Genomic DNA, 22,775 nt, shown 5'->3' with positions numbered 1-22,775 from the left:
TGAAAAGACGCAGTGAAGCAGCATAGGATCATGTTGTTTTCGTTGTTGAACAACCACCATCGGCGATGAAAATCTATCCGACACGAAGAAATCATGTTCACGGACGAGGTTATATATATCAAAGTTTAGTCACACTATGTTAAGTCACGTACGCTGACTTCCCTCCTCACTCTCAGACTTATCTTCTCGTGTTTGCTGTTTCTCTTCAGACCAAATTAATGGATAGAATTAGGGATTCCTCTAGGTTTGAACATTGTTGGGAACTTTGGGACCATGTAAGTACAAAACTCAAGAAAATACATAGGTCTAGTTGTTTTTAGACATTTTAATACGGAAATGTTATTATACCATCAATACTTACAATGAAATTAGGGTTGTTTTCTATTCAAATAAAAGATGCGAAAGAAAAGGATGGATTTGGAAATTATAAAATGATAGCACTGACTAACTGAGCTAAACTACCAGACAATGCTATTTTTCTGTGAGGCCTATATTGTGTGTATGTATCTGTCCATGTATGTCTGTCCCACTGAGGGGGCTATTGGTCTTATGAGTGCCCCTGCTGTGGATAGAGGACCAGTCCCTGAGCGTCACTGAGACAGGAAAAGGCATGTGGGGGAATCCTTTCGACCTCCAGCAGATTATTTTCCAAGTGGACCGAAGCCAAGGTGGAGCCAGGATTACGAGGGTGGCACACTCCCCACTGCTTCACCAGCCTGCAAGCACAACAAACATGCAAAAATTTTAATTCAGACAAACTACATCTGATTTCTGCATCTCAATTCAGCAGCTTTGAGACTTGTCATCTGTCACCACTATGAGGTTCATATTTGTGGTTTCAGCTATTGGATGGATTGCCATGTCCCCCTCAGGATGGATCGTAATAACTTTGGTGGTTCCCAGAATTTCCCTTGAGCATCATCATCATTCCAAAATTTGTCCAATACGTCAGTTTGTGACCAAATACCTGCTTTGACATAACTTTCACATAACGACAATGTCTATGCTTTTCTTGCATGTATTCAAAATCTCGCTGTCTCACTCTAAGAAAAGACTTCCTGCATTCATTTCAACTTAACCTCAGGTATTTCTAACACTTCTCTACGGTAGTGCATTGACTGACTTTTGCTAAGTTTTCTTGGTTGAAGTGCGTTTATGGATTCTGGCTGCTGACCGTGATTATAAACAAAAGATCATGTAAATCTCAGTCTTAATTGTGGCTTTGGCCGCCAGGGCTACTGTGTTAGATCGAGGGGAGAAAGACTCTGGTACAGTCACTGTTTTTGGCTTATGCCAAAAACAGTGACTGTACCAGAGTCTGTTGTTAAAAATGTTGTTTACAATACATTTATTTTTATAAGACACTGAATGTGCCATAATATCCTTGTTTGCATCTTTGCCAAGCTCCTTAGAGTAATTTCCAAAGGGAGCTGCACTAACAGAGCTAATGTTATTAGGGCAGGATTGGGTAACTGGCAGGGAAGCATTTAGCTTATCTTGGATTTATGACGCTCTTATAGACTTTTATAAACAGACTTCATGGAAAGTGTGATTCTACCTGATCTGGTTGTTATCCAGCCTCAGCACCTGCAGGTTCTTAAACTGTCGGACGCAGCGAGGGACGTCCCCCAGACGATTGTGGTCCAATAGGAGTTCGCCCAGAGAGCGGTATGTTCCAACAAAAGAGGCTCGTCCTATACTCTCATTGCTCAAGGCATTGTGGGATAGGCGGAGGGACTGTAGGCCGCGCCGCAGGTGACGGAACACGAAGGCGGGGATGTGACTGATGTCGTTGTGTTGGAGGGTCAGTTTACGGAGATGGCGAGGAAGCTCCATTGGGACGGAAGTGAACTGGTTGTAGGACAGGTCCAAGGCTTCTAGGGATCTGTGAGGAACCACACAGGGGAATCATGAATCTTATATCTTTGTTGGTCCATGACATTGATCCAGACTGATATATCTCGACAACTATTTGATGGATTGCCTGAACAAACATTCATGGCCCCCAGAGGATAAATCCGACTAACTTGGGGGTCTCCTAACTTTTCCTGTGGCACTGCCAGCAAGTTTTCACTCACTGTGAAATATCTCAACACCTACTGGATGGATTGGCACAATGCTTGGTGCACACATTCATGTGCCCTGATCTGTAACATCCTTGATGATCTGCTGACTTTTCACCTAGCACCATAATCAGGTCAAAATTTCTTAAATACTTGGCTTGTGACAGAATATGTGCAAAACAAACAACATTGATGCCATGAGCCTCAGCTGTACCTGGGGTTTACTGCTGTGTGAAATGTTTATGTGCCGACATGCAAAACTAAGATAGTGATCATGGTAACATTACACCTAATGGCTCACTTCCTCTACGATTCCAAAGCTTTTCACTGCTGACCTCATGTTATAGAGTGACTGGACTCCTGCATAGCACTGCTGGGGAGGAGTGCAGAGTGGGAGGCTTTGCTGTGGGGGAATTATGGGGACCAGCAGGGGGGGAAAGTGACGGGGCCTGAGGGGTACAATGCAAACGAGCATGGCATAGTGAAGGGGAATTTGTGACTGAGTTGCAGATAAGGGGTATGAAAATGAGGCGAAGATGTAGTACAGGGGTTCAGTGTTTTAGTTGGAAGATCCCACACAGCTGTTGTGAGTTTACAGCACAGCTCACAGCAGGAGAGGAACCTCATTTCCTGTCCTTCCGCCATTCATAGACCACACTGAACAGCCAATGACCGCAAAGTGAAGTGAAATGGAGACCACTGAGGTTAAACAAAGGGTTATGGATGTGGGGAGACGCTTGGACTGGCATCTGGTAGACTGATGCTCAGTGCCCGAGCATTTGTGCTACTCATAAAGGTGACTTACAGTAAGACCTCTGCATTAAGTCTCCTCCCTTGAACTTTACGACTCTCAGGTTACATAAATCGTGGTGGCTTTGCAGGGTTTTGGGTCATGGGTTAGGGTTTTCATGAGATAGATTATGTGTAACAATGAGAAGGGGTTAAAATCCTTAAATCATTCAAAAAGGTTGGTTTGTATGAGTCCTCCTTCAGTTTGGGTAAGGAAGGTCCCCCACAGACTTGAAGAAACCTGAGGCTGGTTACATGTCTCTCTGCTTAACAGAGGCATAGTAAACTATCACATTAATACAACCATAAATGTTTTATTGAAAACAAAGTTAAGACACAGGGGAGTGAGCACAATGACTCAACTCAAAACACACGAGCCAACACTCACTCAACACACAACATTTTTCCAACCTATGCATATTGTGGCAGTTATGATTGTTATGAAAATGCGGTTTCCCTATTTCTATGGGTTACGCAGGACCAGGTCAGACCAGTTGTTTGCTGCTGATTTGTATTCTAAATCTTTGCCAGGAAGCTCAGCAGCAGTCCGCCGCTGCTTAGAGCTCCACATGGTATTAATGAGCGGAGGGACACACAGTCCTCTCTTCTCAGAGCCCTCCACCCTCTACACTCCCACTCACTGGCACCTACACACATGCGCGTACACCAACACATACTCACCCCTGAGTACGTGCAACACGACGCGAAGAAGAAACACCAACACAAACACGGACGGAGAGATGTATGTACAAACACAAACGTGTGAATTTGAAAATGCAAATTCACCAATAGATGCTACACACACACACACACACACACACACACACACACACACACACTCTCTTTCCAACATTAATTTATTACTTCATTTCTGGAGCATTTATAGAGAGGCACACTTTACTCGTATAACACCAAATGTGTTTGTGTGCACAAATCAAGCAAGGCGTAATCAAGCCGATAGCCTGCTCATCTGCATGGTGGTGGGTTCCAATGGGAACCAGCACACAGAGGGGTTTGTCTCGCCCTCCCACACATGCAGACACAGAGGCACAAGTATAATATCACATATACGTATAGTCGCCCACAATGCCAGTGCTACACAAGCTGGCTTTCACACTTTGGCAACCTAACCAGGACAGAGTGGCTACTACAGGCAGGCTCGACAGACCAAGACAGGACTTTAAAAGAAATGATGGATGGATGGATGATGGCAGGACATGGCTTTAGCTGCACAATGGCATGATGGTGCAGGCTTCTGTGAGCACTGAATTTTATGAAGCTGATATCTGGGAGTAATTTCAGCCATTTGTCACATTTGTTGAAAACAAACCGAAGCACGTTTGGATGGAGTTAAGCAAGGAATATGAGATACTGCAGTATTAGTGTATGCTGTTCATTCATTGTGAGTATTTGAGTGCATATGTAGAAACACACACATAAAAGGCAACCATACGACGTGTTTGCAACCAAAGAGGAAAACTTAAATTAAATGAAAACCAAAAGATCACTTCATTGAAGTTAGAGGCTTTTCACTTGACATCTGTGTGATGCTTTAGCGCAGCTGGGGTGTTTTTGTGTGGTGGTGTGTGTGCATGTGTGCTTGTTTCCCCATTTATGCAAGCTTATTACGAAACCAATTTGTGCTGGTCTGAAGATGAGAGAGCTTTTGTTACACGTCCCACGGGGCTCAAACATGTCACAACGTGACATGACAGACAAATCTTTGGCGTGAGGATCGCCGAACCTGCGCCTACATGCAGTCAGTCTGAGTCCACAGCGATGATGGAGCTACACAGAGATCCTCGCTGTCAGAATGACACAACTAATGAAAACCAAATGCACAAAAATATAATTTGATCAGCCCAAACTGCTATCTGTTTAAACACACAATAAAATAAGGCACCACTTCTATGCCACTCATTAATTTATATTCCCAGTGCAGTTTTTCTGGATAATCTTTAAGCAGATGACACATTTACAAGGCTATTATGTTAAACTGCAGAACACCCTGTATTAGGTAATTCAAGCAGAAAGTCCAGATTACGATCATTTTCCTAATAAAAATGTTTGATGGCATGAAATGAAAACTGCAATTGAAAACACATTACCCATGAAACATAATTATTTTGGACTTTTGGGATGAGAGATGTTTATGTAGCTTTAATCCCTGCAAGTAATTTAAAACATGTCCTGGTTGTGTAAGTAATCATGTGGAGTTCGGAGTGAAGTTCGTTGGCCGGCAGCAGTGACGTGATCAACGGTAAGGTTTGATCGACTGGAGGAAGAGCGAGCTTGGAGGCATGTAGGACTGTTATTTGAACTGACAGGTTCATAAAGAGCCGGGAGAAGACTGCAAACAGGCACGTTTGTGTCTATGTGTGTGTGTTTACATGCATGTGTGTGTTAAAAGATGAAAGTTGTTAGTTGAGCCCCTGAGGAGAGACCTTCTGAAGTACAGAAGTATTATCAGCAAAACTTACTGAAAGTATCAAAAGAACAAGTATTCATTATGCAGAACTGTCCCCCTAATATCAATAAATGTAATAGTATTTAATCAGAATTATTGATGCTGTAATGTATAAGCAGCATTTTACTAATACCACAGAGTATAAATACTCTGTTACAAGTAAAAGTCCTCCATTCAACATTTTATTTAAGCACAAGTACAAAAGTATGAGCATCAAAATATACTTATAGAGTAACAATTAGAGTACTCATACTCTAATGGCCCATTTCAGAATATTGTGCATCATATTATTTGATTACAGTCATTGATAGATTAATGTATTATTTTATGTTGCATCTGGTAAAAGAGGGGCTAATTTGAATTAATTTAATCTCTATAAACAATTGTTCATATTTTGTAGTAACAGCCTGAATCTATAAAGTAACTAGTAACTAAACTTGCCAGATAAATGTAATTGAGTAAAAAGTACAATATTTTGCTCTGAACTGTAGTAGAGTATACTATAAAGTAACAAAAAATATAAAAGGCACAAATACTCAAGTCTATACTTGAGTAAATGTATTCATTTACTTTCCACCTCTGATAATGCATCTTTTTTAAAGTTATATTTAAGTTTAGATAAGTGCATCTTCATGCTTAAAATCTTTAAGCATGAAGCTTATCTTTTTATAACAAAGCAACTAGCAGCTAAAGCTGGAGTGAAGTAAAAAGTACAATAATTGCCTCTGAAATGTAGTTGAGTCAAAGTATAAGGTACTGTGTAATGGCAATACTCGAGTAAAGCACAGGAACCTGTACTTAGATACTTTACTTGAGTATAATTAATTCCCACTTCTGGTTGTTAATCATGTGCGTATGCTTACATGAGGTCCACACATCAACAGCAAGTGCGAACACCCAGAGGAACACAAGCTAAAGACAGATCTGGGATAAGTTAACTGAGTAAAAAAGGGTCTGTGAGAGACAGATAATCTAAATATCTAGATAATATTAGGTTATAATAAATGCATCTAAACATACACAAGCACACCTGACTGGCCATAGATGAGATATGTTAACAAGGTAGACAATGAGGTGAGACGCTGGCAGCCAAACTGCAGCTCCCTGTAACCTCCAGTATCCTGCACAGTAGCCTTCAATCACCCAATCCTTCAGGAGAATAACAATGACTCCATGACATGGAACAGAGGCGCTCCACTAACCAGAACCAGCACACTGCAGTTCCTTTTATCATTAAGCAATTTGCTTTTCATTCTGTTCCTCAGTCCTTCTCTGTCTGCTTTTCCAAACACTTCTACAGGACGAATACATTCCTCCACAAGCAGGCCAGTGTGGATTTAATTATTAAAGTTCTGCAGAATAATATATAATCCAACTACAGGGAGGAGTCTTGTTTTATGCCACTTGGGTCTCACTAGTGACCTTTGCCCTCTGAGGTGACATCTCCTGCTGAGTTGGCAGAGTTCAGGTCAGTTGAATTCGTTCACACTCTGTTGTCTATGCGGTGCTGCAGAGAGCTTTTAAACTAGAGGAGCAGCTAATAAGTCTGCTGTGCCATTGGGAAGGCTGCAGCTCTCGCCACTAATGAGGTCGAGTGTCAGATGTGAAACGAAGGCTCGGAGAGCAGCCTTGCTGAAACTCTTCCTCTTCATCTCTCTGTCGCTCTTTGGAGAGGGTTTTGCATTTTACTGTTTTTTGTGGTTACAAGAAAATCATCATTTCTTCACTCAATTTTCACCCAAATATGTTTTCTCAATTTTATTATTTCTAAATCATCTCGGATGCAATCGTTCAGTCATACAGCACAGCCCAAAGGCACTTTGCTGTCTTTCTTTCTTTCTGCTGCATTTTCTTTTCCTCAGTTTTCCCTGAAGCTCCCACTGTGGTTCACAAGGATCCCAGGGAGCAAAGAAAAAAACCCACTGGAATTCACTATATTTAAACAACACACACGCACACACACACACACACACACCACCATAGACACATCGAGACATACGTGCACAAACACACCCATCCAGGCACACAGTTGCCCTCCAGCTCTCCCTCACAAGTACGCAAGGTCAGCTGTCATAACTTATGTGATATGTGTGCATGCATGCTGTGTTTGTGTGTGTGTGTGTGTGAGAGAGAGAGAGAGAGACAGAGAGAGAGAGACACAGAGAGAGAGAGACAGACAGACAGAGCTAGAGAGAGAAGAGGTATATAGAAGAAGAACATGTCTGTTTTTGTGTGAATCAGTCAGAATTGTCACTGAAATGACAGCCATGATGAAGAACCAAAAGGTTCTGATCTCTCTCTCTCTCTCTCTGTGTGTGTGTGTGTGTGTGTGTGTGTGTGTGTACATTTCTCTGTGTGTACCAGAGCATCAGCCTCATCTATTGATATAGATGGCTGGAATAGTAATCTGATCTACAAGAAGATCAATCATCTTTTTGATGGAAATGCATTTAAGAGGGGGCAGCAATGGCCTAGAGGTTGGAGAAGCAGCTTGTGATCGGAAGGTTGCAGGTTCGATTTCCAGAAAAATTGGCAGAATTTTGGCAGAAAAATTTGGGTGTGGTGGAGTACCCCCTCTCCCTCCTTTAGCCGGCTGATGTGCCCTTGAGCAAGGCACTTAACCCCCAATATGCTCCCCGGGTGCCTGATGCAGCTGCTACTGTGTGTATCACTTCATGTTGCATGCAGGTTAAATGCAGAGAAGTAATTTCCCAGTTTGTGATTAATAAAGTAAAATAAAAGATAAGAAAATGACCACAAATGTGCTCAGAATTCAAAACACCAGTCTGCCCTCTTGTGGCTGGTAGAGGAACTGCATAATGTTATTTTTTTAAAAGATAGATGGATGGACATACTTAAGATGGGTCCAGGCACGGGTGTCGATGCCTTGCTCATGCAGCAGGTTGTGACTCAGGTCCAGCACTCTCAGATGGATGCAGCCCCTCAGTGCCTCATGTGTCACCTCTTCAATCAGATTCTTATTCATCTCCAGCTCCTGTAGGAAAAAAAAAAAACAGACAAAAACAGGCAGGGATGTCTGATTTGGGGTATCAAGGTGGCTTAGTTTTTGTCCTTGTGAGTGCAATGAATCCCAGTTGGCTCCTTTAGCTGATCCTAACATTTTTAAGGATTTTATCCACAGGGAAGTATAAAGTTATACCGCGCACCTGAAGAGAGGGAGGAAGGCCCAGAGGGAGGGAACGGAAGCGGTTGTTGTCCAACTGGAGGTACAGAAGTCTCTCTAGGGGTCTGAAGGCGAGTGGTGACACACTGGCCTCATGCAGAGAATTCTCCTCCAGCTCCAGGGTCAACAGGTTCTTCAAACCTACAAGGGAACACTGAATAATATTATTTTCATACAAGACACCGTTTCTCTTCCATTTACACAGACACAGGTAATACCTTCAAGACAGTGAGGGGTGAGTGTACTGAGCTTGTTGTTGTTCATCTTGAGCTCCTCCAGAGATGGAGGCAGTGCTGGGATCCTGGTGAGCTGGTTGCCATCTAGGTTCAGCCTCTTTAGATAGGTCAAGTTCTGCATGACACGCAGCAAAAAAGAGAAAAGAAAGAAAGAAAGAAAAAAGGGGTGAGCGGGCCAGAGAGATAAACCAGACAAAATGGATACAGCTCTCGAAATCCATAATTTTCCATCCTGACTTGCCAAGCAGGACACAATCACAGAGTTCACAGAAATACACCAAATGAGAGAATGTCAAATCTGTGCATCTCTTCCATGTCATCTATCATGTGGTATTTTTAGTAAAGCCGCTCTGTGTGGCTCCTCGGTGGAAGCTGCTGTGGTCGATGTGTGTCAAGTAAAAGCAGTGGACTGAATCTTGTGCAGTGTCCCTCCAGCCAGTCCGTCAGTCCTCTGTCATTACTGGGATGCGAGAAGAAAACGAAGAAAAATCTTCCTCCAAAAATAACTTCCTTTTATTCTCCACATCATTGGCTGCAGCTGTTTTCCGACAGGTCTGTCCAGCCAATGCTATGAGAGTGTGCTGATGGTGGCGTGTAATGATTGGTCGGAGTGTGGTGGGCTGCCTGAGTGTGGTCAGGATCTGTGTTCGGCCTGTGGTCATTTAGAGGTTAGACCAGAAGTTATTCTTAGAAAAGATTAGTTAATGCAATTTTCAGTGCTCTTTTATTACTGTAATGATACAGGATGAAGCCTGCGTTTTATTTTAATTAGATGCAAAGTGACTTATAAAACTGGCTTGTAACTCACAAACTTGCTCATTCGCATTCAGCAGGCTGCAGGCTCTTCACAAAAGGGAGCTTTTTGGGTCAATATCAGACTGATTCTGTGCATCCTAACCTAGGCCACCTTTTGCAAACGAAAAACAGTAGCTGCAGTTTAGACCTGCAAGGTGTAGACATGTCAGTGTTGTCTCTTACTGGCAAAGAAAGTTGTGTCTGCTGCAGTTGTAACATTTGAACCACCTGCAGGCAGTGAGCTTTACTGCAGCAGCTGTTTCTGACAGCTTCAGTTTGCTTATTGTGTTCTGTGTGTTCATTATCGTGTCACTCTAACCTTCAAACGGTGTTTAATACTCAATTAAGTACTCAAATACTCAAAGCTCAGCCCATAGCTCCCAAAGCTCATATTTTAAGGGTTTGCAAATTATTTATTTTATTTATCTTCCTTATCTGTTATATTAAAAGGCGTTTTCAGGCACCTTCAGGCAAATCAAGGCAAGTCTAAGTGTTAATTGATTTCAATCGACCAAAAAGGAGATCTTAGCAAGCTGTTTTGTTGTTTCTTTTCGTTTCCTCTTTGTTTTTTTTTCTTTTAGACAAATAAAACCTGGTTACCCCCCCCAACCTTTCTCTCCCCAGTTCTAGAAAAGATGCACGATGATGTGAAACATGTTCAAGTTCACTTTACACTTTCTAAGTACAAAATGCAAAGTAAGAAAATAAAAAAAAGAGCTACAGTTGCAGCGCTCAGGCTAGACTGGCTCTGTGGGTCTGGAACTGCAGGTCTGAGACAGCTGGCTCTGCAGCAGCTACATGATCAGATGATGTATGACACTGTGTAACACTAAGTGTTTTAAAGCACAGATACCCTTCCAGGTGTTCCAGGTGTACATTAAATGCACAGAAGACAACTTTATAGCACTGATGTACTTGTAGATGAGCTGTGTGGGTTGCTGACTGATTACACACAGATAGAGCGGAGTTACTTACAGACACGAGGTTTTGGCCTAACGACTCGTCATCCAGTTTGTTCTTGCTCAGGTCCAGTGTGTCCAGGTTCGGCAGACCAGAGAACGCTTGTGGAGCGATGGCTCTGATGTTGTTCTCTTTAAAGGTAAATAACATGGAAATGATAATGTAGTATATCGTGGAAGTACAACCCTGATTCCAAAAAAGTCTGGACACTGCGTAAAACATAAATAGAAACAGACTATGACGGTTTGCAAAAACACTGAAAGTCCATATTTAATCGAAAAAAGCACAAATACAGATCAGCAGAAATTCTGCTGTTTTTGAAAATGATGACTGGGACCAGAGAAGGAGGTGACTTGGATCTGGTTTATATCCGGTTTCCTCTTTACCTGGTACAGTTTCAACTTCATTTGTTGATGCAGTGATGAACTGTGTTCACAGACAATTTTGGGAGTGTTCCTGAGCTCATACAGTGCAGTGGTGAACCCCTCCTCATCTTTTCTTCAGAAAGACTCTTTTTATGCCCAATCATGTGACTCACTTGTTGGCAGTTTGCCTACTCAGCTGTGAGATGTTCCACCAGCTGTTTTCTTCAAGCATTTCACATCTTCTTTATGTGTTGTTGGCATCAAATACTAAATGGGGAAATAATTTCCAAAAAACAATGAAATTTCTCAGTTTCAACGTTTGATCCTTTGTCTTTGTGCTATTTTCAATTAAATATAAGGTTTCAGTGTTTTTGCAAATTATTCTGTTTCTATTTATGTTTTACACAGCGTCCCAACTTTTTTTGAAATGGGGTTGTATAAAATATGGCTTAAAACATGTTTTTTGTTTACGTTTGTTTGACATTGATCTAATCTTTTTTGATTTTCTAAATTCTATGTACTACTTTTAGGACAAACATGCTCCTTCTGTATGATGAATGTACCACCACAACACACACACACACACACACACACCTGCCATGTCCAGGTTTGTGGCCTGCAGGTTGTGGATGATTGGCAGGTGAGTCATGCCGAGGCCCCTGCAGCTGATTTCTCTGTCAGCAGTCTGACACTCGCTCAGAGGAGACTGTGTAGTGAAGCTGGACTGTGTGTCTGTTTGATTGCTGGGGGTCTCAGTTGCCTCTTCTTCTTCTCCCTCCTCTTCCTCTTCTCCTTCTTCCTCTCCTTCTTCTTCTTCTTCTTCTTCTTCTTCTTCTTCTTCCTCTTCTTCCTCTTCCTGACAAAGAAAAATAAAAAATAACTGAATGACAGAAAAATGCTTCACTAACTGAGTAATGTGATGAACTAGAGCAAAGCAACGGGCTAATTTGTACAAAATATTCAAACCTCCTCCTCTTCATCATCATCATCATCCTCATCATCATCATCTTCTTCATCATCATCGTCATCTTCTTCTTCTTCTTCTTCCTCCTCCTCTCGGGCTTTCCCTTGATCCATCAGCCGCCTCTTTTCAGCATGAAGCTCCTTGAGTACAGCCATGAGAGCGCTGGTCCTCTCCTCTCCTTTCCCACGCTTCCTCCAGCCCATCAGTGGCCGCCCCAGCCCTGCCTGCAATGATCAGCACACACCAACACAGTCACGGTCCAGAGTATGAAGTGGGTGTCCAAGCGGAAGATAAGATGTGCAACTTTTCGTTACTTTATCAATCTGCATTTCTGCGTTCACACGGCAGAATCAAGTGCCATACTATTCTATATGCAGCGGCCTCCACGGTGGCTGCATGTTTCCTCTTCCCCCAGGCACCTCTTTTACTTCTGCCGGCCTCCAGCTTCCTGAAATCAACTCCCTGATACTCCCTCTCCTCCTTTGCTTTCATGTGGAGCTGCTCATCCTCACTCTCCTCTTCACCAATCATAGAGCAGAGTGGGGAAAAAAAACAATAAACAATAAAGAAGTTAGTTTTTAACTCTGCTGTATACGCTTAATAACTTCAAACCATTCCAGTTCTTAAAGAATTTATTAGCCAAGATCATGCAGACACAAGCAGGCAGCATTTGAAAGACATAAACATCATCTTACCAGTAGGGAGGGCTGCACTTTGCACATATGCATCCAACAAGGTCACTCCTATCTCTGCTCCTGGTGGCTGAACGGCTGCTGTTTCTAATTCAGTTGTCTCGGAAGAGGCTCCAAAGAATGCATCCATGTCCTGCAAAGGGTTTAGGCTTTGCCCTGATGAAACTGTGCCACACAGACAAATGAACAAGATACACGTCCCTGGCGTCTGCATGGTTGGATGCCCACTTAGTTTCCGCTGTTTCAGTCCAAAACTTTCAGATCTTCAGGGCTGCAGCGAGGGTGAAGCAGGTCCACAGAAGGTGCAGACGGTCAGGCCAGAGTGGGAAGAATCAGTGGAAGTCAGCATGAGAGTTTACACGAGAGGATGGACCTCCAGAAAAACCTTTGAGATAACAAAAACTTTAAGCGAGAGCTGTTGTTGGTTACTCAAAGGCAGAACTAAACCATATTGCACATGCCCCCAGCTCAGAGTGAATGCTGAAACGAAGAGGGTGAGAAGGAATATCCAGGAGGCGGAGAGGTATAAAAAAAATAAACTCTCACATTGTTAATAAAGGCCCTTGCTCGTTGTCCCATGAAATACACAGACCCGCCCTGCTCCTCCTTGTCTCCTCACCCTTTCATAACTGTCTGCCAACGTTTTGGTGGAAAGCACATATTTGTGGAGGACATGGGAGACAGACAGGGAGCAAAAAACAGAAAGTGGAACACAATTAGTTTCATACACCTGTGATAGATTCCAGTCGGACATGATCGTGTGGGCTGACACACGAATTTGTGATCCACTGTCAGCCTTGTGTTTTTCTCCTGACTGAATCAGACAGATCTTGGACCTTTTCCAACAGGAGACAGAGTTGGTAGACAGTTCAGGTAGGAGACAACCATGTTTGGCAAAGCTCCACTAACATATATGCATGAAAACAAACACTGCGTCCGAGAAATGAACAATGAGCCGTCTTTACATGCTGTCCTGTGCTCGTGCTTACAGATGTACTCTGGAGTGTGTGAGCTGCACACTAACCACTAAGCCAAACAGGTGCCACTGGCTGAGTGTTGAGCCAAACTGGCATTTTCACTGTGGGGTGAAACCTGCTGACAGACCCTCTTTATTTGCTCAGTAACCACACACACACGAAATCTGTTCAAATGTGTGTGCATGTTGTCATGTCGCAGATAAAACCTTCTGTGATTAATAAGACCGATGTGACCATTTCTGATTATGTCAATTAGGTCAAATTTATGTGTTAATTATTGGCTGGTTTTGCTTTTCTGCACCTAAAGCTCAACTGATGAGATGGAGACAACACTAGAATCCAGACATATTCCAAATGGCAACCTGGACATCTTAACACTAAACACTGAAACACTGAGGTCCTGATGTGTTCTTTCAAGGTAAACAGTGATGTGTCCAAAAACCATTCATTTAAATCTTGACAGGAACATGCAGTAATCCAGACCACAATCAACCCCTTCTGTAACCTCAGTCTAACAACACCCTGGTTTAACAATTTCCACTGCAGAGAAGGTGCAGAGGCCTCTGATTCATCCAGTATAAATAATCCAGTCACTGTTTAGGACTTTCTACCATCGCTGAACACTGCTAGCTCCACAACATGTATGACACGTCTGCAAAGCCACATGTAGCAAACATTCAGTGGAAGTAAAACAAGGCTCCACAGCCATGCCAGCAGCTCTGAAACTACTTGGGTCAAGTGGTACTTTGAGCTAAATGCCAAAGTCAATGTGCTAACATGCCGATGTTTGCCATCTTAGTTTACCATATTAGCATGCCAACGCTTGCTAATTAGTAGTAAAACATTAAGAACAGCTAAAACTAATGGGAATGGGATTTTGTCATAAACCAAATTAGATAGTGATATTTTGATCTCATGATGGGACATTTTGCTTGATACCACAAACGTAAAGCTCATGGTGGCACCAGTTGTAAGTCATTAGGATGCATCCTCCGGGAACAAGGTATATCTGTACTAAATTTAATGGAAATGCCATCTAAACTTTCTCTCATTTCTTTGAAAACCACTAATGTCATTGTGGTGTAGCTAGAGGAAAAGTCAGAATGTTCTGAGGACCATGAATGTCTCCAAAATTTGGTGCTGATCCATCCAGTGCATGTTCTATGTGTAAAGACATGTGAAAACTATGAGCTGTTGGTGGGAAGAATCAAAGTCATTAGGCTTCATCCTTTGGGTACCACGAAAAGATGTCATTGCAAGCTATCCAAGAATTCAGACAAAACTACTGGCTGACTGACACCTCCTGGCTGACTGACACCTCCACCCATAGAGAGAAAACAAGAAAACAGCATTGGGTTATTTATTTTTAATTCAGCACATCACAGCTATAACAGGATGACACCAGTGGCCTGGAATGCCAGTAACATTGTGCCATGCCTGTGTGGCCAGGAATCATGATGAATGCTCAAACAGTTTATAACTAAACAGGTTAACTTTTCACACTGGGTCTGTAGAAACAGTTCTCTACCACAACTAAGCGCTACGAGCTTTGAGCGAACACATCGAAATAAAGTGATCTAGTCCATTAGATTCATGACAAAACAGTAACTGCTTCTGAGAAAAAAGAGGCATGAGTGACGAGACATGACGCATGGTTGTAAGGAATGTGAAAGAAAGATGATGGTTGGAATGGAGAACAGAAATCGTGGCCTGACAGTTGACAATAGACCAGAACCTGGACAGGCAACTGGTGTGACAGGTTAATGTACCGCATTTATAGCATTTAGTGATGCTTTTTTTCTTGCAAGACACCTTTTTGAAACCATCAGGATACAAGACAGGAATGTTGAAGAACAGCAGAACCCACTGGGAGCAGAGGGCACTAGAGGGTGCACACAGAGAGTAATATTGACACTACAGGCTTCAACAACACTGCCCTCCAATTCCCATTTCTCTCCATCTGTAATAGTAATAACATCACAGGGTTAAAACACTGCACTCGAGTTAAAGCCACAAGATAGCACTTGAGCACAGAAGTTCACAGGTCTTCACGTGATCATGCCAGGTAGTTGCAAGTTGGGCAGAAAGTTGGTTGTGATGCAAAAGAGCAGTGAGCGGGAGATCAGGCGCAGTCCTTAGTTTGCAAAGGTCTGACGCACGGCGGCAGCAATGTGCTTGGCACTGATGCCAAAGATGTCGAGCAGCTCTTGAGGCTTTCCGCTGCGGGGGACACCGGACACAGCCAGCCGGGTCACAACGATGCCAGGCTCCTTGCCCACTGCTGACAGCACTGCTTCACCAAGACCACCTGGACAGAGGAGGCAGACCATCAGAGAAGCCAACAATGCATCAATACATAAGGCTGGTTATTTTTCTCCGGAGAACCCTGTAATAGGACACTTGAGCACAAAAACAGAAAAAAAAAAAAAAAAAAAAAAAAAAAACCAACCCACCCTCCTTGTAGTGGTCCTCAACAGTGATGATCTGTCCCCCTGTGGCTCTGGCACTTTCCAGAATGGTAGAGGCATCCAGGGGCTTGATGGTGAATGGGTCAATCACACGGATGTTCTTCCCTATAGGAATTCATCAGGAAATCATTACGTTAGAGATGATCATTCGGTCATATAAGCTCAGTGAGCAGCCTATGACTATCTCTTCAATTGCTAAACATGAGAGATGTGGACGTGGTTAAGAAATGTAGGCTTCAATAACTACATCCATCCACTAGAGGGCAATGTGAGCTTACCTTCACTTGCCAGCATATCAGCAGCGGCAAGGGCCTCATGCAGAGTAACCCCAGCTCCAATCACAGTCACATGGTCATTGTCAGACTGGCGCACCACCTGGTGAGGAGACATTTACTTAATATTTATATTGTTTTTGTTGGCAATGGCCACTTAGTGCACAAGCAGTGTGTATAATCATAGTGTTGATCATTACCTTGGCTACACCCACTTCAAATTTCTCATCTGGAGAGTAGATGACTGCAGTGTCTGGTCTACTGGTACGGATGAAACAGATACCCTGAAAGAAGCAGAAAGAGCGATGAGTTAAACATAAGAACATCGTTCCATCATCATTGTAAAGACAACTTACTGGACAGACTCTACCACAAGGTGGCCAACCAACCTTTATGTTGGCTGATAGCTCAACAGCTCTCTCTGTGGACACTGCATCACTAGGGTAAAAAACAGTGCATGTTGGGATAGCACGGAACATGGCCAAGTCCTCTAGGGCCATCTGGGAAGGGCCATCCTCACCTGAAGACATAGCAAGATCAGTAAGGGACAGGGCTCACTCACTCTGTTCTATGGAGCACTTGTGACACTTTGGCAGAGAGCTTACCGATGGAGACTCCACAGTGGGACCCTACCAGGTTGACATTAGACTGAGAGATGGCTCCCATACGAATCTGGTCATAGGCTCTGGAGAAAAAGGCCGCAAACGTACTTGCAAATGAAACCGTGCGGTCACGGGTGGCACAGCCAATGGCCACTCCTACCTGCAGCAGCAAGCAAAGGCATCAGCAACATGGGTTAGTCTTAGTGGCGAGGGAAGCGATTAAGAAAAAGTGTGGAGGCTCACGTAAACTGGTCACAAGAAACAAGCAGCGGTGAAAGACTGGGATTATCATGCTTGAGAATGAATAGAAACAGATTAGACCAGTTTGGATCAGATTATGGTGAAGACTGCAGGTTGGGCCAAATTTATCCCTCTGTCATAAGCCGGGGTTAACTGTGCTGCACTACAGCATCTAAACCACCTGTGAAGACTGAAATATTGTGTACCATGTTCTGTTCAGCAATGAAGCACTCTATGTAGCGATCAGGGAAGGCCTTCTTGAAGGTCTCTGAGAAGGTCGAGTTTTTGGTGTCTCCATCAAGGGCCACCACTCTCTGGCTTGACTGGCCGAGTCTGGCTAGTGCCACACCGTATGCACGCCTTGTTGCAACCTGACAGGGCAGGGAGGAAAAAAGTGTAAATAAAGACAGACTAACAAGGTGATGAATATGATAAAACAATACTTTACATGTAGGTTTAAAAAGTGATCTGAAGTGCTGATGACAGCATGAGGCAAGGCAACCATCCATCAACAAGAGATTGATGCTAAAACATCAGCAAATTTATATCCAATTCATTGACTGTTGTCATTTATGACACATGCTTTAAGTGTGTCCTCCCCCTGAAAAAAAAAGTACCTTGTCTCCCTTTTTGTATGCTGGAGGTGAAGGCAGGAGGATGGGTCTAAGGTCTGCAGGTGCTGTGTCCTCTTTAGGCAGCTCAGGGCACAGGGTCTTGTTGGGGACCTGGATCTGAGCCTGCAGGTCATTCAGAAGGTCATCTACTCTATCCTTGGGGATGGGCTTTCCATGCCAGTTATCAAGATTCTCAATATCTACAGACAAGGAATGAAAGGGTTTCAAATTCAAAGAATGCACTAGTTCAGTAAATAAATACTCAGCATATGAATACCACACTTACTTTTGAGTCCTTTGCCCTTGAATGTCTTGGCTACAATGCAAGTGGGTTTGTCCTTAACCTGCTGAGCCTGCCAGAAAGCTTTGCAGAGCTCCTCCACGTCATGTCCATCCACAACATATGTGTTCCACCTGCACAAACATGGCTCAATTTAACAGAATACCACACAGTGCAACAAATATTAACCCAAAACACTGGGACATATTAACTTCTGAACAGACATGTTAAGGATCAGACTTATTAACTGGCTGATGGGGAGCAGAGCTAGAGAAAAATGGTGAAAAGGCCAAAGGTGGGTAGAAAAACTCCAGAAAGTAGCGGCTTTTTAACTGTCAATAGCAATGTCTTGATTATACTCATAAATACAAAAAAGATTGATCAGAGATTGGTACTGACCCAAAGGCTTCACAGCGCTTGCGGTAGGCCTCCATGTCGTGCTTCAGGGGTGCGGCCTCACTCTGCCCGAGCCGATTGACATCCATGATAGCCACCAAATTGTCCAGCTGGTAGTAGGAGGCAAAGGCCATGGCCTCCCACACTGAGCCCTCTGAACACTCTCCATCACCCATCATGCAGTATACACGGTAGCTACAACACAATATAGAAAAGGGGAAAAGGGAATATTAGTGCTGTTGCTGCAAACATGAGCCACACAGCTGTTACAACATCATGAAGTCTGTCAAGTTGAGCCTTGAGGTGGACTACTCAAAGGAAAGGTCAGATCATCAGACTGCAGAACTTTTGCCCAAGAATAAACCACTGGCCTTGAGTGAAGAACACTACATTCAATCTGATTTCTTTCACAGACAGAAACAAAACAGGCTACTTCACTGGAAGCAGTGATTCATATCGTCTTTCCACTTATAGTAGAAAAACAACAACTGGATCCTGTTGACTGAGTATTACTCTGTAGCAGCAGTGCAAACACCTTTTGGCCTCACTGCAGGATCCTGCCAGGGAGTGATTTAACACAATTACTACTACACTAGCCATTAAACAGATTACAGTGCATCAGACGGCACTTTAGAAGTAAGCAGTTCCACGCCTACAAGTCAAGGCATTACACACTTTAATTGTACTCAACTAGAGCAATGCTCTAGTTGAGCCTTGCCCTTAAATAACCTACTTTAAAGTGAGTTCACAATAAGGGTGTTCAGACTCATGGCAGACACTGAAACTGTAAAAAGATGTTTACATATACCAGTTTTACCTCCTTAATGAATTCATCTAGTTTTTGTACACATACCTGGATTTGTCAAAGTATTTGCCGGTATAGGCCATTCCACAGGCTGCCCCAAGACCCTGTCCGAGAGATCCTGTAGCCACGTCAACAAAATCCAGTTTCTAGTGGATAGGAAGGAAAGAAAAAAAAAATTAAATTAGATATATAAAGCGATTGTACATCATATTCTATTCTCCAGGGAAACATCAACAGCAGAAAAGATCTCCGGATTCTTGGCTTACGGGTGTGGGGTGGCCCTCCAGGTCACAGTCAATCTTGCGCAGGTTGAGCAGATCAGACTCCTTCACGAATCCCGCCTCAGCCCAGGCAGCATACAGGACAGGTGCAGCATGACCCTGCAGACAGAGGGGAGAGAAAGACAATAGTGTCATCTAATCTCAGGTGGGCTGACTAACTGAAGAATGTCAGTTTCTCATAAAACCAAGAAATATATGCCAACCTTTGAGAGCACAAAGCGATCGTTGCACTGGTTGCGGGGGTCCTCTGCTTTGTAGCGCATGGTGTTGAAGAAGAGCACGGACATGAGCTCTGCTGCACTGCAGCATGATGTGGGGTGACTGAGGAGTTAAAAATTGAGACAGCCTATTGATCATAGTTCACAGAAAATCAGCTATTACTTAAAAATAATTAGATTTTAAAAAAATGCACACACCATGCACTTGCATGCATGTGTTGCTAGAGTCAGGAATCCTTGGGTTTAGTTTTAGTTTGACAGTATATCACAATATGTACCATAATCAGTCATTTCAGGAGAGCCAAGGATAAATTTGGCCTCTCTTTAGGGATTAGGAAGATCATTCAAAAATAGTTAATCTGCAACATAATGCCACATCAGTTACATTACCACACTTTAGAGCCCTTATAAAAACTAAAAACAACAGGCAAACTTGTGAAACTGTTAGTTGCTGCATAGTGGGCAGAGTATTGTAATCCACATGTTTAGAAATCCCACGTTACTCAACAGCATCTCAGCTTCCCTATGAGGGTTAAGTGACAAATAGCATCATTGAAATCATGCTGTAAACACACCGAGTTATCATGTTCAAACATACATCATGGTCACGGTTACATTTCAGAATAAAAAACCCAGTGCCTTGTTTACCCCTTGTCCTTTTGCTGAGCGATAACCTGCTGAGAAATAAACTGAAGTAAATTCAAAGCCATAACAAAGCAATCAGATCCTCGAGTTTAATGTTCCATATCACTCAAATAATGAGGAACAACATGTGTTGAAGGCATTGTGTGAAAACTCAAAGACCCTTTGTTAAGGGAGACAGCAGTATCAGATCAGATGCCTGATAATCAGACATTCGGGATATAGTTCATCCATTTCCTTGCCAGCTGACATGAGGAAGTGACAATAACAGGTTTACCACCAAACCTTTCCTTATTAAGGGTTACAGTGGCCTCAAGGCAAAAATTGCACAATGCCGGATTTCTTGAAGGACGCAATGCATATGCAATGAAACAGTGTGCAGGTAACACACACACACACACACACACATATATATATATATATGGAATGTCCCTGGCCAGATGAAGCGATTCCACATATACGATGTTTAACAAGTTGTGGTCCTTGACACATATTTTTTAAAAATCATTTATTACTTCTCTCCATTATGTTCTGGTTCAGATTCTGAATGCAAACAGATGGAAAAAAAAATACAGAAATATATTGCAACTGTCTTGTTTTCTGTGACAAGTTACATGGCAGGAAAAGTTCAAACTTGCCCTCCCTTCACAGCTATCACAGATGTGACATGTGACCACCAGATGCTCACTGAGAGACAAATGCATTATTTCAAGTGCAGGTATTTGGATACCTGCTATGTAAATTGTGATTTTAGTGTGGGATCTGTACAGGTGTACAGACCAAATGGTAATACTGAAAGAACACTAAGGAAACAGGCAGGCAGAATAATCTTAAACAGATGACAGAAGGAATGAAGTTACACTCCTGTCAAGCAGGAAATGCTGGAAACTATTCCTTCAAACCATTCCTAAACTTCAACATATAGAGCCATTTCCTACAGTGAAGAGGAAGACGTCGGGTTGTCATAAAGCTTCTGGTAGTTGAAGCAATGCCACAGGTTTCCTTTTGACAGGGCATTTTTATGGTTACCACACTGAGACACATTCCCTGACTGCAATTCAACTGTCTGGCATTTCAGGACGCGGCTACAACTTTAAATTAGAGCGTCAAACTGACCACGAGATACATCCTTTGGCGTGATCATGTGATTTCAAGCTAGCTAGCAAAAGCAGACCGCTGCTAATGAGTTTCACCAAGCGATCGACTGAACTGGAAACAGAGTTAATAAACAGCATGAGTTCCCAGCTAGCTTGTACTGACGATAGACAACCCATTTATCGCTACCGACGCTGCCATTTGTTTTCATATATGTCAGCCGCTTGAAAAACATCCAGAAATTGTAACCTTATGCTAGTCTTAGCGTAGACTGTAAGCTCGGACAAACTTAACTCACAAAGCTAACTGAAACGCTTATGAAACAGTTAGCATAATTACTTGCTAGCTGTCTGCAGTGGTTACGTTTTCCACCGCGTGAAGACAGTCTGCAGCACGTGCAGCCACGGCCCGCAGGTGAAACGTGCGTCTAATACAATAACGTTACGACGTGTGGTGCGTTTTCTTCGTATCTACGTCGTGTGATTTCCAATAATCATGTATAATACTACTTTGAATGACTTACCCAGAGTTAGAGGCGCATGTTGCCTTGATGGAGTGGATCCTGAGCTTGTTAGCGATGTCTTTCAGCCCCTGCAGGGTTTTTTCATCGGGTTTGTGGTAGCTAGTCATGGTTACTGGATTACTTCGTGAAAATCGCGTCCGCTTGAAAAGTTAATTTTGGTTATTTTAGTCACACAGCTGCTTCCAGGTGTCGCAAGTTCAATGCTGCGCAACGCTGTCGCTAGCTGCCCGGTGAAAGTACAGCCGAGGAGGAGGACCGAGTAAGAGGAGGGGGACTTATGTCTTCTCTGACAGCCACTCCCACCTAATCCAATCATTGGACGGAACAGTGGTGGTGCAAGTTGAGCAGGAGATTCCGCTTTCACAAATCCTGTTTGACTCATGAAAAGATATAGTTTTGAGGTCACTTCTTGTCATTTCTTTTTTTTAATGAGCAAATCACCTGTATATGGACATAGGCCATTAAACACAAGCATCATGGCAGGTGGCCACAATATAGAGAACTTTATGCAGCTTTATGGCTTTTAATGACATTATTGGGGAATACAATGAGAGAAATTGCACCCAAAACTTTGAAGACTTACTTAAATGTGCATTATTTACAGTGTGGTGGACACTTGACTTTCTGCTTGTGGCAACAGTGTGATGATGTGATGTGGAAAATTTGCTGACAGCAGATTACTACTGTTTGTCAGACACAACTGCATTATATAATACAGTGTGCATACTTTGTACTGAGGTGGATAGTATAACTCGGTATACTGTACATATGGTGATTTTCCATTCAGATCCAGTATACGTCACTGTCCCTTTAAAGCTGCAGCTGGATGACTGCCAACAAGGAAATG

The 22,775-nt window shown here is 42.9% G+C and overlaps 2 protein-coding genes across 2 annotated transcripts; both read right to left on the bottom strand.

The window, feature by feature from the left end:
• Positions 1 to 236: 236 nt before the first annotated feature.
• Positions 237 to 11,653, bottom strand: si:dkey-32e6.6 (extracellular matrix protein 2). Its single transcript, XM_041946556.1, has 7 exons — positions 11,454 to 11,653; positions 10,510 to 10,625; positions 8,722 to 8,854; positions 8,487 to 8,644; positions 8,175 to 8,314; positions 1,559 to 1,885; positions 237 to 716 (listed from the first exon to the last, which is right to left on the bottom strand). Exons 1-7 carry the CDS (start codon positions 11,506 to 11,508, stop codon positions 548 to 550), a joined length of 1,098 nt encoding a protein of 365 aa, XP_041802490.1. The 5' UTR covers positions 11,509 to 11,653; the 3' UTR covers positions 237 to 547.
• A 3,190-nt stretch (positions 11,654 to 14,843) lies between these two features.
• Positions 14,844 to 22,188, bottom strand: tktb (transketolase b). Its single transcript, XM_041946308.1, has 14 exons — positions 21,929 to 22,188; positions 19,654 to 19,771; positions 19,436 to 19,549; positions 19,218 to 19,315; positions 18,368 to 18,559; positions 17,975 to 18,102; positions 17,692 to 17,888; positions 17,281 to 17,445; positions 16,838 to 16,994; positions 16,622 to 16,752; positions 16,433 to 16,516; positions 16,239 to 16,335; positions 15,946 to 16,065; positions 14,844 to 15,800 (listed from the first exon to the last, which is right to left on the bottom strand). The coding sequence occupies exons 1-14, from the start codon at positions 22,033 to 22,035 to the stop codon at positions 15,628 to 15,630; spliced, it is 1,881 nt and encodes a 626-aa protein (XP_041802242.1). The 5' UTR covers positions 22,036 to 22,188; the 3' UTR covers positions 14,844 to 15,627.
• Between the last annotated feature and the right edge of the window lie 587 nt (positions 22,189 to 22,775).

This window comes from Chelmon rostratus, chromosome 10 (genome assembly GCF_017976325.1).
Source record: "Chelmon rostratus isolate fCheRos1 chromosome 10, fCheRos1.pri, whole genome shotgun sequence".
Classification (NCBI taxonomy): Eukaryota; Metazoa; Chordata; class Actinopteri; order Chaetodontiformes; family Chaetodontidae; genus Chelmon; species Chelmon rostratus.
The sequence above is the reverse complement of the archived record's forward strand: the minus strand, read 5'-3'. Positions and strand labels throughout refer to the sequence as shown.